Below are 16,768 nucleotides of genomic sequence, written 5' to 3'. Positions count from 1 at the left end.
ACTCTTATTTGTTTTATTTGTGATTTACAGCCCCTCTATCTTTTTTAAAATGACATTTTAATATTTCTTAATACTTTTTACTTTACTTTGTACTTAATACTTTTTACTTAAATGATTAGTGATGAGTACTTTAGTACTTTAGTACTTTTTTCTGTTTATATTTCATATGTACTGTTAACGGATGCACTTTTTTATATGTATCATATCTTGTGCTGTCCACTCTTATTTGTTTTTCGTGTTTTACAGCCCTCCAATATTTTTTTAAATGACATTTTAATATTTCTTAATACTTTTTACTTGACTTTATACTTTATACTTTTTACTTGAATGATGAGTGATGAGTATGTTAATACTTAAGACCTTTTTTCTGTTTATGTTTCTTATGTACTGTTAACGGATGCACTTTTTTATATGTATCATATCTTGTGCTGACCCAAGTTACCCAAAAAGTTCTGGAACCAATTCATTTCTTATTACCTGTTGGTTTTGATGACCGGGGTCGGTAGCACACAGGTGAGTCTCCATCCATACGTGGCCAGAGACTGCAGTAGGGGGACGTAATCAGCTTTTACCTGCAAACCCTGTGTGGAAAAAGACATTAGACACTTAGTACAATCAGCCTTTAATTGGGCGTATCATGTTACCGTATTTTCACGACTATAAGGCGCACCACATTATAAGGCGCACCCTCAATGAATGACAATTTTTTCCATATATAAGGCGCACTGTATTATAAGGTGCACTGTCTATTTTGGAGAAAATGTTAGCTATATGATGGAAGATTTTGTAAACTAAGATGGCTGATCTGCATATTTAACAGTATTGTTTCACTTCAGGCGTTTGTGTTTTATTAATATCCGACATTGGTGGTTTTTCGTTGTTTTTTCCATATATAAGGCGGACTGGATTGTAAGGCGCACTGTCTATTTTGGAGAAATTTTAAGACTTTTATGTGCGCCTTATAGTTGTGAAAATAAAGTAGTTTTTTTTATACACTGAAACTGATATTTACCCCAAAAAAAAGACCAGGACAAACAAGTCCAGACCGAAAAAATTAAATAAAAAATCAAATTTGAAAAGAAAACAAAATCACAAATGCATATTAGCTAAAGCTAAAATTCAAATAGCCACAACAGAAACTTAAATAGTCACAACGCAAACTCCAACTGACACAACACGAACCCTAATTGTGAATCAGGGGGCGGCTTATACGAGGGAAATTGTAAAATTCAACGATTTAAAAGCAATTTTAAGGCTTATACGCGAGAAAATACGGTCCCCCAAACTACACAAATGAAACCAAATGATTCCTTAAAAAAAATACATGACGTTAATCCAGATTTTAGTCGGATTTGTGAACAAAAATGGCAGCATCAAGTGACTACTTATGGACACCATGTTCTTGGCAGCTTATCGAAGCGCCTGCCCGGACTCGACAGGCTGAGCGACGGTGCAAATTAGTCCCGCCGCTATCTGGGTCGCCTCTTCTCTCACCTTGGTTCGATAGTGAACTGAGAAATCACACTGTGACAAGAAGCCATGTTCGTACGAAAATGCTGTTGGACAGAAAAGCTTGTCTCAATTTGTTCAAAATCTACTCTACATTCGTTAAGCAATCAATCAATCAATCTTGTCAATTCCTTTATTCGATGGATCAACGAATTGGATAACAGGGATACAGTGTTCCCTCGCTACTTGGCGGTTCAGCTACCGCGGACTCAGAACTTCGCAGATTTTTTTGGAGAAAAAAAATACAAATATTATATTGAAACAACATATTTTACAGGTTTTTTTTTTGTTATAACATGAAATTCACTCTCTATACCCGTATTCTATATGGTGTACTGTATACAGGGGGTAAAAAATAAAATAAAAAAAAAAAATAAAAAAAAAAAAATAAAATAAAAAATAAAAAAAAAAATAATAATAATTTAAAAAAAAAAATTGAATTAAATTCAAATTAAGCATTTTTTAAGGGGAATCCCACTTTGCGGAAATTCACTTATCGCGGGTGGTCCCGGTCCCCATTAACCGCGATACCCGAGGGAACACTGTATTTCTATAAATTATTGCATATGTAACTGTAGTTTGGCCCAAGTTTTGACTGACTTTTCGACTTTGATGCAATTTTGTTCGGGATTTATTTTTGCCTGATTTTTAGAACAGCAAAAGTGCCTTGTAAAGGACAAATCAGAATTTTTTTTTTTTTTTTTTAAGTTAGTCCTGAATTTTGTCGAGTTTTGAGAGAATGTCGTGTGATTTTGGACAATTTGGCCAAATTCTGACAACAATTTGTGTATTTTGATGTTTCATGCAAGATACGTTTTTTCATTGAATTTCATTCATAGACGTCCAAATTATTTTTGTGTAGCCTTTTATCTGTTTATTTTTTCTCTAATTTGAAATAACCTTAATGACCAAATGGGCCGTATTTTTTTGCATTATGGCGTTTTGTGTTTGTCATCTTGCAGTTTTGTGCATGTCAAGTCTAATTTATGCGCATATAAGCCGTACCCTCGATTTAGTCATCATTTTTTTGCGGACAAATACGGCTTATATGCGAGAAAATATGGCAGTTTTTTGCCAAATATACTGTTAAGTGATCAAAATCTTGCAAAACTTGACTGTTTTTCAAGATTTAGTGGACGTCTCTTGGGTTTTTCTTTGATTTCGTGGAAATCTCAAAGCAATTCAGACCACTTTAAAATGATTAAAAGTGTCAAATGAAATCAAAAGGAAACATTTTTCCCGTAAATCGCCGACATCACAGATGTTAAAACGCTTTAAACAAAAAATGCAATAAAAGAAACAAGCATAAATAGAGTAAATGGGCTCGAAATTAATGCACTTTGATAAAGCAAATAAATGAAAAAGGTAATGAGGCCGGCAAACAGACACACGTAATAAATGTCAAACACAGCAAAAGACTGGAATGCAATTTGAAGCTGGAGCTCCAACTCGGTGGCGCTGCCCGGAGGCCAAAAAATAAACATAAAAATGCCAAGCCAGAAAAAATAAGTGATAAGCGGCAGACACATTCCGCCAGTAAACTGTGCGCGTGCTCCAAATTCAAATGTCAACGTTGCGAAAACGTCGCCACCAAAAGTCTTTATTTGGTGTCAAAGTTCACCCAAATTTGGCCTTGGCTTACCGCCACTTTCTTTTTATTGGTTGGACTAAAAGTGGGAAAAAACGCAATGGTACATGGAAAGTAGATCCTTCCTGAAAGCAGTATTTAAGTGCCGTATTTTCACAACTATAAGGCGCACGTAAAAGTCTTAAATTTTCTCCAAAATAGACAGTGCGCCTTATATATGGAAAAAACTGAAAACCAAAAAGGAAAAACCACCACTGTCGGATATTAAAAAAACACGAACGCCTGAACTGAAACAATACTGTTAAATATGCAGATCAGCCATCTTAGTTTACAACATCTTCCATCATATAGCTTCCCCCCCACTGCAAGATTTTATACAAAAAAATCCAAAACATCAACAATGGCTGGCTCTAGAGGTGACTGTAAAGTAGCGAGTGCTTCATACCTGCAAGTCAATAACAATTACCGTATTTTCACCACTATAAGGCGCACTTAAAAGTCTTGAATTTTCTCCAAAATAGACAGTGCGCCTTATAATCCAGTGCGCCTTATATATGGAAAAAAACAGAAAACCAAAAACGAAAAACCACCACTGTCGGATATTAAAAAAACACAAACGCCTGAACTGAATACTCAATACTGTTAAATATGCAGATCAGCCATCTTAGTTTACAAAATCTTCCATCATATAGCTCCTCCCCCACTGCAAGATTTTATACAAAAAAATCCAAAACATCAACAATGGCTGGCTCTAGAGGTGACTGTAAAGTAGCGAGTGCTTCATACCTGCAAGTCAATAACAATTACCATATTTTCACAACTATAAGGCGCACTTAAAAGTCTTCAATTTTCTCCAAAATAGACAGTGCGCCTTATAATCCAGTGCGCCTTATATATGGAAAAATGTCCTTCATTGAGGGTGCGCCTTATAATGCGGTGCGCCTTATAGTCGTGAAAATACGGTACTTAGTAAAGAAGATAAACCATCACCAAGCAAAAGATTGACATTTAAAAAAAGGCCACCCTCAAAATCACTGATCCTTGAACCTGATTGGCTGCACTTTGACAAAGCGACCTAGTACCTATTAGCTCGTGAAGTCCGTCATCACAATGGCAAGGCATTGAGACTACGAATTTTTAGGACAAGAAAAGGTCCTCTCACACGAAGAAAAGCCTAAATTCCATTAGCCTGATAGCATCTATAAACACACCCATATAAAGTCCACATATGGGAAAAAAAACCCACATCTTTTAACAACACTGGTCAGAAATCCATTTTAACAGCAAACCTTTGCTGCCTGAAGATATCATCTGGGTAGATAAGCGCTTGTTTACAGCAATACACACACTAACATACCCACACACACCCACACACACCCCACACACCCACACACACCCACACACACCCACACACACAGTCATTCAATATGTCAATAAGATTTTCTCCCCATTTCATTCCACAAGCAAAAATAACAATGTGAAAACCAACCAAACGTGCAAAAAAATGCATTAATTCCTTTTACGCACCGCTAATCCTCACAAGGGTCACGTGGGACGCTAGAGCCTATCCCAGCCAAGTATGTGTAGGAGGCGGGGCTACTCTGAATTGGTTATTAGCCAATCACAAGTCACAAGGAAACAAACAACGATCCATGCTCATAGTCTAAGGGATAGTTAGCATAGAATTAGCTTAGCATGTATGTTTTTGGACTGCAGGGGGAAATTGGAGTACCCAGTGAAAACCCACACAGACTTGGGAAGTGCAAACAAACTACTGAACCTACTGGGGATTGAACCCTCGATCTCAGAATAGTGCAAAGTCGCTAACCACTCATCCACCGTGCCAAAAAATAAAAATTGCGTCACAAAAATGACAAAAATTGTTACTCACATCAATAACAGTCCACTGCTCGACCACAATGGCGTCGTAGATGGTGTTAGCCTCGCCTTCGCCGCCTTCTTGGAACACGAAAATGGATTCCACTGTTTTGGGAAGCAAATCTGCGGACAAAAAAAAACATGTTACACTTAAAGTACCCTTGAATACTTTAAATATTTTGTCCAAGCCATCAAATATTACAAATATTCCAACAATAACTATTGATAAACTAATAAAAATTCACAACAGCCATGTACATTTCCCAAATACAGAATGAATAAAGTTATCCGGTGGTCGGACGTTTGGTCGCTGGTCTTTTGGTCGCCGATCTTTTGGTGACAGAGTTTTCTGTTGAAACCAGCTCTCAAAATTATATTCATAAGAAAGAGTTTTAAATCTAAGAGAGAGAGTTTAATATCTTAAGTACTGTTTAATATCTAAGTACTGTTTAATATCTAAGTACTGTTTAATATCTAAGTACTGTTTAATTTCTAAGTACTATTTAATATCTAAGTACTGTTTAATATCAAAGTACTGTTTAATATACAAGTACTGTTTAATATCTAACTACTGTTTAATATCTAACTACTGTTCAATATCTAAATACTGTTTAATATGTAAGTACTGTTTAATATCTAGGTACTGTTTAATATCCAAGTACTGTTTAATATCTAAGTACTGTTCAATATCTAAGTCCTGTTTCATATCCAAGTACTGTTTAATATCCAAGTACATTTGACCGGCGACCAAAAGAGACCAAAAGACCGGGGGACCAAACGTCCGACGACCAAACAAGTTATCCAATCCAACTCCACGCTAATGCTACACAATCAATACCCCAATTTTTCGCTATATTTTCCATTTGACACAATCTTTAAAAAAAAAACAACAACAAAAAAATACTCCGCCTCTGATGCATTTCCTCCGCATCTCATCCCAGACAGTCTGGCCTTCACAACCCCCCCCCCCCCTCCCCCCTTTCCCCCCAATAAACCACCACCCCCCACTCTTGTTATTCCTTTGACACACACTGACAAACACCCACTAAAAAGTCCAAAGCACGCACACACACACACACACACACACACACACACACACACACACACACACACACACACACACACACACACACACACACACACACACACACACACACACACACACACACACACACACACACACACACACACACACACACACACACACACACACACACACACGGTCATCTCGGCTGGCCCTGAGTGCTTTCTCATTACTGGCCGCTATTTCCACACTAATACAGTTTGCCGGAACCCAGACGCAACTCAAGACACTCCACATTTCATTACGAGACCCCCCATAATAGTGTCGGGGGGGCAGGTTTTGTCCCCTTTGGCTAGATGGAAAAGCAGACTAGACAGCGAGGAGATTCATATATATATATATAAATATATATATACTCTACACCCCCCCACCCCACCCCAAAACCTAATTAGGACCAGTGCACTCTCAATTGAAAACATTTCAGACATCTGCCGGTTTGCTCAAATGCAGACATTGTTCAACCCCCCCCCCCCCCCCTTACTTGACTATGCCATTCAATTTCCTAGACGTATTTTTTTTTTTTTTTTGGAAGGGGGCGGAGTTATCTTCCTATTTTCTTCTAGATGTCCTTCATGTATTCAACTACGTATAATGTCATATATATCGGTTGCAATATAAAGACATTTATTTGTTTTAGTATCTACTTCTTTTCATAAGGTTGAGGGTGCTGGAGCCTATCTTGGCGAGCGGAGGGTAGTGGGTGGGCTGGACCATTTTAGATATAATATTTAGATTTTTTTTTTAATAAATGGATTAAGAGAACTGGATTAAAAGCCCTGAATATTCAGTTTTATATAGATCTAAAACAATAGTTATTTTAGATTTTTTTTATATATATTTTTAGATTTTACAAAATTATTTTTGAACTAAAAACACAGAAAAATGGATTAAAAAAATGACAATTATGGATTTAAAAGGGGAAAAATCAGGAAATGTAATATACATCTATACTCTTCATTTAAATTTGATCCTAAAACAGAAAGTCAGCGCTTATTATTTACTTTTCCGGGCCACATAAAATGATGCGGCGGGCCACATTTGGCCCGCGGACCGCCACTTTGACACATGTGGGGTAGGGCCAACCAATCGTAGGGCATGTTGAGGCGAATCACCATTTGACTGTCAACATATTTTATGTTTTATTAACTTTTTTGCGTCATATTAGGAGAAAAAGTCAAAAAACTTAAAATAAGGTTTAAAAAACGTTGGATTAAAAATGACTACAACATTATTTGAACTGAAAGTTGTTCATAATCATCAACTTTGATGACGTTAAATATATGTAAAAAAAGATAGATATTGGAATTATTATTTTTTTCGGGGTGGGGAGGGGTATTTAATGCCTGTCAATAAAACTTTATTAACTTTATTGTGTCAATATAGGCGACATAGTTTTAATTTTTTTCAGATAGTGGCGGTTCTTGAATTTTTTTCAATGCAAAAAAGTGTTTCAAAGCCTAAAAAAGGTCAACGGAATCAAACCTACATCATTTTTTTGCTCATTAATTAATACATACACATTCAGACTGGTAGACAACTTGACCAGGTCACGTCCAACCATTTCAAAATGGAGGCTAGGACCCACAATGACAGCTCATTTATATTTTACAGGACAGACGGAAATGAGGTTGGATCTGTAAATGGGTGACTCCTCCTGTTGCCGGGCAGATTTGGTCACCTGGGAAGTTTTGGGGTAAGTGATTTTTCAATTGTTTTTTTTTTCATTGCTTGATGTTTTTAGCTTTAAATTAGTGAAGTGAAATGATGATGAATCATAATTTCTTGCGGTAGACGCTAGTGGGGGGTGGGGGGGGGGGGGGGGTAAGTATGTTTGTGGATGGAAGATAATCCTTTGTTAGTCCTGCACAGCTTGTGATGTGTAAAAAAAAAGGGGATTAAATCGCTGTGGTTCGTCTTGTCGCGACATAAATCTCATCTTTCTTCCGGGCTTTGGGATGCATCAGTTGCAGTCTGCTTGTCGGGACCACCGCCAATTTTTAGGCTACTTTCAATATGAAAACATGTCCTTTTTTTGCATGTGTTGAATAAGGTTTTGTATATAAACAAGGGCTTTGATGGCAATGTGTCAGTTAAGTCGAAAAAATGGCTTGAAAAGAATTGTTTTTTTTAAGTGGATATGAATATATTGCTTTTTTGATTTTGGGGAATTAAATTGAATAATGTTTTATATATTAGAAAAATATTTTAAGTCTGGGGGAAGTTGATTAGCTTAATTAAAAAATATTATTGAATTTTAAAAATTGAGTTTTATTGTATTTTCTGCATTTTTAATTTGGGTGTAGATATTTAATTAAATTGAATAAGGTTTTATATATTAAAGAAATATTTTAAGTCTAGGGAAGTTGATTAACTTAATTTAAAAATGTAATTGAATTTTAAATTGAGTTTTATCGTATTTTCTTCATTTTTATTTGAATGTACACATTTAATTAAATTGAATAATATTTTATACATTTAAAAAACGAATTTAATTTTGAGGAAACCTGATTACCTTAATTTAAAAATATAATAGAATTTTAAAAATAGAGTTTTAATGCATTTTTGACATTTTTATTTGAATGTACACATTTACTTAAATTTAATAATATTTTACACATTTAAAAAACTAATTTAATTTTGGGGAAACCTGATTACCTTAATTTAAAAAAAATCATAAAATTAAAAAAAAAACACTGTTTTAATGCATTTTCTGCTTTTTTATTTGAATGTACACATTTATATAAATTGAATAATATTTTATACATTTAAAAACTAATTTAATTTTGGGGAAACCTGATTATCTTAATTTAAAAATATAATAGAATTTTAAAAATATTTTTTATACATTTTTTCACATTTTTATTTGATATTTGAATGTAAAAATGATTTTTTTAACACAAAAAAAGTTAGTTTTAACAAAAAAATAAGGCTTATGAAACATTACGGAAGCCCTTAATTAAAAAGAAAAAAATCCTTAAATTATTTGATATAAGAATTTAATTTAAAAGAATATTTTTATTTAGTTATAAATATAAAAATAGCACTTTAATACATCCTACACCGTTTTAATTGAAGTTTTTAAATAGCCTTTAAATCTGAATGCTTTAACTATTAAGTAAATATTTATTTCAGTCACTTTATGATTATTTATTAGCTTTATATTACAATATCAAGATCCACCGACTTGTGTGTGTGTGTGTGTGTGTTTGTGTCACAAAAACGTTTAAAAAATAAATAAAAGAAGAAGAAAGTAGGAATAAAAGAAGGCAGTAAATCCTCACAGCAGCTTTAGAGAGAGAGATTAAAGTTTTTGTGTAACAAAAAGGCACAAGCCCACCCCACACTTTTGCTGTCACTCGCTCCCAAAAGTCAAATCTGGGGAGGCACCGGCACCCCCGACATATTTCTATGAATCTTTCATGTGTTGGGGAAATTTGAGAGGCAAAGTCGCACACATACACATACACACACATGCATATACACACGTTACCATGACAACACATCTGTACTACCGATGCCGTGAACTCACTCTCGCGTGTCAAACGGATTAGACGCAAGATGGCGGATAAATTTGGCGGAAAAGGTCACCCACAGCGCGCTAACCTGACACCCGTGTTTGTTTGTTGAAAAGACTTATTGGTGGTTTTTGCTTATTTAATATTTAACTTTAGTATTATTGTATTTGGGAGTTGTGTGTTAGTATTTTTAGCTATTGCATTTTTATTCATTTTTTTGATCAATGAATAGATTTGGAGATAAAAATTGTTGTGGAAATATTTAGTCAACTCGAAAATCCAATTTCTGGAGATTTTCTGGTCAAAAAATTTTTGGGCCATTTTTTGATTGAATTCCATATCCCTTACTGTTGATCAAGGGGCATTCTGGTTATTTTTTTTAAATTCATTTTGGGCCATTTTTTTGATCTAATTCCATATCACTTACTGTTGATCAAGGGGAATTCTGGGTATAATTGAAAAAAACATTTTGGGCGATTTTTTGATTGAATTCCATATCCCTTACTGTTGATCAAGGGGCATTCTGGGTATTTTTTAAAATTGATTTTGGGCCATTTTTTTGATCTAATTCCATATCACTTACTGTTAAACAAGGGGCATACTGGGTATTTTTTAAAATTCATTTTGGGCCATCTTTTTGACCTAATTCCATATCACTGATTGTTGATGTAGGAGCATTCTGGGTTTTTAAAAAAAACATTGAGCCCTTTTTTGATCGAATTCCATATCCCTTACTGTTGATCAAGGGGCATTCTGGGTAATATTGAAAAAAACATTTTGGGCCATTTTTTGATTGAATTCCATTTCCTTTACTGTTGATCAAGGGGCATTTTGGGTATTTTTTAAAATTCATCTTGGGCCATTTTTTGATCGAATTCCACATCCCTTACTGTTGATCAAGGGGCATTCTGGGTATTTTTTGCTCTTTCATTTTGGGCCATTTTTTAATCAAATTCCATATCATTTATTGTTGATCATTCTGGGTATTTTTTCCCCTTCATTTTGGGCCATTTTTTGATCAAATTCCATATCTTTTACAGTTGATCAGGGGGCATTCTGGGTATTTTTAAAAATTCATTTTGGGCCATTTTCTGATCAAATTCCATATCCTTTACTGTTGACCAAGAGGCATTCTGGGTATTTCTTTTTAATTATTTTTTTGCCCAGTTTTTGATTGAATTCCATATCCCTCACTGTTGAACAGGGGGCATTCTGGGTATTTTCTTTTTATTAATTTTGGGTCTTTTTTGATTGAATTCCATATCCCTTACTGTTGATCAAGGAGCATTCTGGGTCATTTTTCTCATTGATTCTGGGCCATTTTTTTGATCGAATTCCATATCACTTCATGTTGATTTTAGGGCATTTCTGGGTTACATAAAGTTTTAGGCCATACAATGTTCATTTCTGGTCGTTTCTGGTTCCTTACGAGAAACATCTGCGTCACTTCCTATCAATTTTAGTTGATTTTTGGTCATTTTCAGGTCATTTTTTGGTCATTTAAAGTCCCATCTTATTGATTTTGAGGCATTACTCTTTCCATGAGAAATGAACTGTGTTCTTATCCGTTATCATCTCCGGAATCAGTCTTTTTCCAGATGAATTACGACTTGTTTACACACTTTTCCTTCTTCTTCTTCTCCCCGAAGCACTCACACCAAAAAACCCAAACAGGAAATAGTTGACATGCCATCACGCAAACCCCGCAAACATATTTTCCCCGCCGCCGCTGCCGTTCCCACACATTTACCGTGAGCGTTCCCCAGATGAAAGTGTCCGTCGACCAATGAGGCGCCGTTGTTAAAATGCTGCGTCATGTGATCCAGCCAATTGGCTTCCACCTCTCTGACGTCATCAACGCCGCCGCCACCGCCGTTGTTGTTGACGCTGGCGTGCACCCGCAGTGGTACTTTCACCGTGTAGTACTTGACCGCGTTGCCCTCACGAACCACCGGGTGGTTGTACAAAGCCAAAAGTTCGGCCCCTGCGGTGAACAAAGAAAGATGGAATCATGACTGAGGTTGCAAACAAAAACAATCCAAACTACCGTATTTTCACGACTATAAGGCGCACTTAAAAGTCTTACATTTTCTCCAAAATAGACAGTGCGCCTTATAATCCGGTGCGCCTTATATATGGAAAAAAACTGAAAACCAAAAACGAAAAACTACCACTGTCGGATATTTAAAAAAAACACAAACACCTGAACTGAAAGAATACTGTTAAATATGCAGATCAGCCATCTTAGTTTACAAAATCCATTCCATCATATAGCTCCTCCCCCACTGCAAGATTTTATTCCAAAAAATCCAAAACATCAACAATGGCTGGCTCTAGAGGTGACTGGAAAGTAGTGAGTGCTTCATACCTGGAAGTCAATGGCAATTACCGTATTTTCACCACTATAAGGCGCACCACATTATAAGGCGCACCCTCAATGAATGACATTTTTTCCATATATACGGCGCACTGTATTATAAGGCGCACTGTCTATTTTGGAGAAAATGTATGACTTATAAGTGCGCCTTATAGTGGTGAAAATACGGTAATTGCTATTGATTTCCAGGTATGAAGCACTCACTACTTTACAGTCACCTCTAGAGCCAGCCATTGTTGATGTTTTGGATTTTTTGGTATAAAATCTTGCAGTGGGGGAGGAGCTATATGATGGAAGATTTTCGTTTTTGGTTTTCTGTTTTCTTCATATATAAGGGGCACTGGATTATAAGGCGCACTGTCTATTTTAGAGAAAATTTAAGGCTTTTAAGTGCGCCTTATAGTCGTGAAAATGCGTATTTTCACGACTATATGGCGCACTTAAAAGTCTTAAATTTTCTCCAAAATAGACAGTGCGCCTTATAATACAGTGCGCCCTATAATACAGTGCACCTTATAATCCAGTGCGCCTTATAATACAATGCGCCTTAAAATACAGTGCGCCTTATAATACAGTGCGCCTTATAATACAGTGCGCCTTATATATGGAAAAATGTCATTCATTGAGGGTGCGCCTTATAATGCGGTGCGCCTTATAGTCGTGAAAATACGGTACCATGGATGTTAATTGTTGTCAATGGCAGTTAAAATGGGAGCTTTATAATTTAAATTGATTTATTATGTATACCTGTTAAAGGTCAGTCCCGGAACAAATTAAGCTTGTATCTCAAGGTACCACTGTACCTCTAAAAACATATACCGATGTGATAGATTAGCATCTTTAGCTTTGGCGTGCGAATGATTGTGGAAATGAGGCCCGAGGTGGAAATGCTAACCCATCATGGAAGATATCAGATAACGGGCAACCATTTCCGAGAGCAAAACTCCAGATGAGCAGATAGTTTCCTGTCGAGATGGCAAATATTTTTTTATCGACGCTAACGCAAGCTAAATGGCTTCCGTCTGGCGGTTGCCAGATAATAAATACAAATAAGTTGGCTTAGGTGAGGGCGTACGACCTTGGTGGTGACGTCATATGTTTTGTGGTTTTTTTGATCTGTGTTTATTTGGGGGTAAAGCACCCCCATATTCGTCATTTACTGCCAAAACGGTTCAAAAAACAAGGATTCGGCATAATTAGACTCGTACAGCTTTTTTACTGATCTTCTAAGACACAAAGAATGTAGAGTTATTAGATCATATTTGCAGCAAAACCACCAAAGGAATGCTCTCGTTCACTTTGGGGAATACGTTTGTTTGTAGTTCTATTTTGTCTTTAGTCGAGACAAAAGAACAAAAAAAACTATTTGATGGAGATAATTAGAATAGACTTTGTCAAAGACAAAAGAATAATACAACTACAAAATAAAACACTTGTGTTGAAAATTATTACAGTATATACTATATACTGTTTCATATCTAAGTCTAATCTAATTAGTGTTTAATATCTAAGTACTGTTTGATATCAAAATACTGTTTAATATCAAAGTACTGTTTCATATCAAAGTACTGTTTCATATCTGAGTACTGTTTCATATCTAAGTACAGTTCAATTTCTAAGTACAGTTCAATATCTAAGTACAGTTTAATATCTAAGTCCTGTTTAACATCTAAGTACTGTTTCATATCTCAGTACTGTTTCATATCTCAGTACTGTTTCATATCTAAGTACTGTTTAATATCTAAGTACTGTTTCATATCTAAGTACTGTTTCATATCTAAGTACTGTTTCATATCTAAGTACTGTTTAACATCCAAGTACTGTTTCATATCTAAGTACAGTTCAATTCCTAAGTACAGTTCAATGTCTAAGTACAGTTTAATATCTAAGTACTGTTTCATATCGAAGTACTGTTTCATATGGAAGTACTGTTTCATATGGAAGTACTATTTAACATCTAAGTACTGTTTAACATCGAAGTACTGTTTAACATCGAAGTACTGTTTCATATCGAAGTACTGTTTCATATCGAAGTACTGTTTCATGTCGAAGTACTGTTTCATGTCGAAGTACTGTTTCATTTGGAAGTACTGTTTAATACGTAAGTACTGTTTAACATCGAAGTACTGTTTCATATGGAAGTACTTTGTAATATCTCCTACTGTTTCATATCGAAGTACTGTTCAATATCTAAGTACTGCTGAATATCTAAGTACTCCTTAATATCTAAGTCCTGCTTAATATCTTAGTAAATTTGTCTGGCAACCAAAATACCGGCGACCAAACATCCGGTCACGAGTCCGGCCAGGCATAGTGTGAGAACAGACAGTTTTGAATGTTACATTTGTCTCATCGGAGCGAGAGAAAACTCTCTTGGGGAAGATCAATCCAATCCCAGCCTTCCCAAACTCTCTCAGTCACGTCTCTTGGCGTGCCAACGTGTTAAGGGATTAACGCCGACAAGCCGGCGGAACCTCGGGGCGTCAAAGTGGGGGGAACATGGTGAACAGAGGGGGGTGCTTGGCATGGGTCCTTCCCTCCTTCGATTCGCACGCCGTCTGGGCTATGGCGAGCCAAAATCAACCAAGAAAGATGGTGGCATCTCATGTGGAGGCCCAGATGGAGATCTGTCATGCTAGCTTACTGTTTGGTTAACTCCCGCGTATTTTTTATAAAGAATTTAAGGTCCATACAATGTGTCGAGTCGGGAATAAATATGAGGGTGAAGACTGAGTGGGTGTCTTCATCTGTTGGGAGTTTTGGAGACGAAATGCTTGCAAGGAATTGCGCCGACGCCCTCTCACTTGCTAATTGGGATTCTTTACAAATAGAGTTTTTCTTTTAAAGTGGAGTGATTGTTTTTGCCAATGAGGATTACTTCCCGAGGCGGATTGTTGTTGTGTAATGTTGATGCAATAGTGGGGAAATGGGTAAGGGTAGTCAGGTTGGATTTCAGAGGAAAGTGGAGGAATTGGGGGGGGGGGGGGGGGGGGTGATGTTTGGTCGCCGGTCAAGTGGTGAGTTTACTGTTGAAGGCAGCTCTCAAAATTATATTCATGAGAGAGAGTTTGATATCGAAGTACTGTTTAATATCTAAGAGTTTAATATCTTAGATAGTTTAATATCTAGGAGAGTGAGAGTTCAATATCTAAGAGAGTTTAATATCTAAGAGAGAGAGAGCGTTTCATATCTAAGAGAGTTTAATATCTAAGAGAGCGTTTCATATCTAAGAGAGAGTTTCATATCTGAGAGTTTCATATCTAAGAGAGTTTCATATCTAAGAGAGTTTCATATCTAAGAGACTTTCATATCTAAGAGAGAGAGTTTCATAACTAAGAGAAAGTTTCATATCTAAGAGAGAGTTTAATGTCTAAGAGAGTTTTATATTTAAGAGAGTTTCATATCTAAGACAGTTTATCTAAGAGAGAGAGTTTACTATCTAAGAGAGTTTACTTTCTAAGAGAGTTTAATATCTAAGAGAAAGAGTTTAATATTCGTGAGATAGAGTTTAATATCTAAGAGAAAGAGTTTAATATTTGTGAGATAGAGTTTAATATCTAAGAGAGAGAGAGAGTTTAATGTCTAAGAGAGAGTTTAATATCTAAGAGAGAGTTTAATATCTAAGAGAGAGTTTAATATCTAAGAGAGAGTTTCACATCTAAGAGAGAGTCTCATATGTAAGAGAGTTTAATATCTAAGAGAGTTTAATATCTAAGAGAGAGAGTTTAATATCTAAGAGAGAGAGTTTAATGTCTAAGAGAGATATCTAAGTACTGTTTAATATCTAAGAGAGAGAGTTTAATATCTAAGAGAGTTTAATATCTAAGAGAGTTTAATATCTAAGAGAGTTTAATATCTAAGAAAGATATCTAAGTACTGTTTAATATCTAAGAGAGAGAGTTTAATATCTAAGAGAGAGAGTTTAATATCTAAGAGAGTTTAATATCTAAGAGAGATATCAAAGTACTGTTTAATATCTAAGTACTGTTTAATATCTAAGTACATTTGACCGGCGACCAAAAGACCGGCGACAAAAAGACCGGCCACCAAACGTCCGGCCACCAAACCTCCGGTCACGCTTTGGTAGGCCCATCGGATCTCTTGTTTTTTACCTACCAAAAGGACGAGCTACATTTTGTACCACTCTTCTTGTCAGGTGAGAACTAGGAAAAGACTGTAATTGCATTGGATTGGCTGTCAGAGTCGGAGTAAATGATTCAGGTGAATTTGTCCTTTCTCTCGTTTGCCATTTTGACCTTTCGCTATCTTAATTATCGCTCGTTAGCTCTTTGTGTGACATCCTTATGGCAATTGTTTGCCTTTGCCGGCTGGGATAAAAACGTCTGGCTTGTCTTTGGGGATCTGAAAGCTGCGTGAGGAGGGCTGGAATGATGACCTTTGGAGACCCCCCATGGGCCAATTAGAGAGGCGGAAAGGGGGTTGACTCGGAGACGTGTAGATTGGCCACAACACTTTTTCCTGGACTTCCTGCTCTATTTAGTTCTACAATCGCCATGGGGTGTATTTTATAGAATTGGGTCGATTGAATGGCACTGAGACGCAACTTGAAGTTCTATCTTTCTGTAAAAATGGAGCTAAAAAACGCAAAAAAATGTTTTAAATACGTCCCTGGACTTGTTTCCATCTCAGTTTTGTCTTCCGACTCGTTGCCTGATAAACACAACAAGTCTTGTTACTGTTTCCCCCCTCAAAGTGGCGGCCCGGGGGCTAAATCTGGCCCGCCGCATCATTTTGTGCGGCCCGGGAAAGTAAATGATGAGTGGCGACTTTCTGTTTTAGGATCAAATTACAATGAA

At 36.2% G+C, this 16,768-nt stretch overlaps 1 protein-coding gene and 1 long non-coding RNA gene across 2 annotated transcripts in view; one reads left to right on the top strand and one right to left on the bottom strand.

Moving 5' to 3' along the window:
* rftn1b (raftlin, lipid raft linker 1b) overlaps positions 1–16,768 on the bottom strand; it is a 60,262-nt gene that overhangs the window by 7,993 nt on the left and 35,501 nt on the right. The window contains exons 7-9 of the mRNA XM_077721501.1: positions 11,325–11,558; positions 4,989–5,098; positions 478–581 (exon numbers count right to left, since the gene is read on the bottom strand). Of these exons, the coding sequence (XP_077577627.1) occupies positions 478–581; positions 4,989–5,098; positions 11,325–11,558 (448 nt within the window). The remainder of the gene's footprint in view (positions 1–477; positions 582–4,988; positions 5,099–11,324; positions 11,559–16,768) is intronic.
* LOC144199370 (uncharacterized) overlaps positions 1–16,768 on the top strand; it is an 84,303-nt gene that overhangs the window by 60,300 nt on the left and 7,235 nt on the right. The window contains exon 7 of the long non-coding RNA XR_013326898.1: positions 7,671–7,752. This is a non-coding gene — a long non-coding RNA (uncharacterized LOC144199370). The remainder of the gene's footprint in view (positions 1–7,670; positions 7,753–16,768) is intronic.

The sequence above is a fragment of the Stigmatopora nigra genome, chromosome 7 (assembly GCF_051989575.1).
Source record: "Stigmatopora nigra isolate UIUO_SnigA chromosome 7, RoL_Snig_1.1, whole genome shotgun sequence".
NCBI lineage: Eukaryota > Metazoa > Chordata > Actinopteri > Syngnathiformes > Syngnathidae > Stigmatopora > Stigmatopora nigra.
Note: the sequence above shows the minus strand (reverse complement) of the source record. Positions and strands in the feature narration are given on the sequence as shown.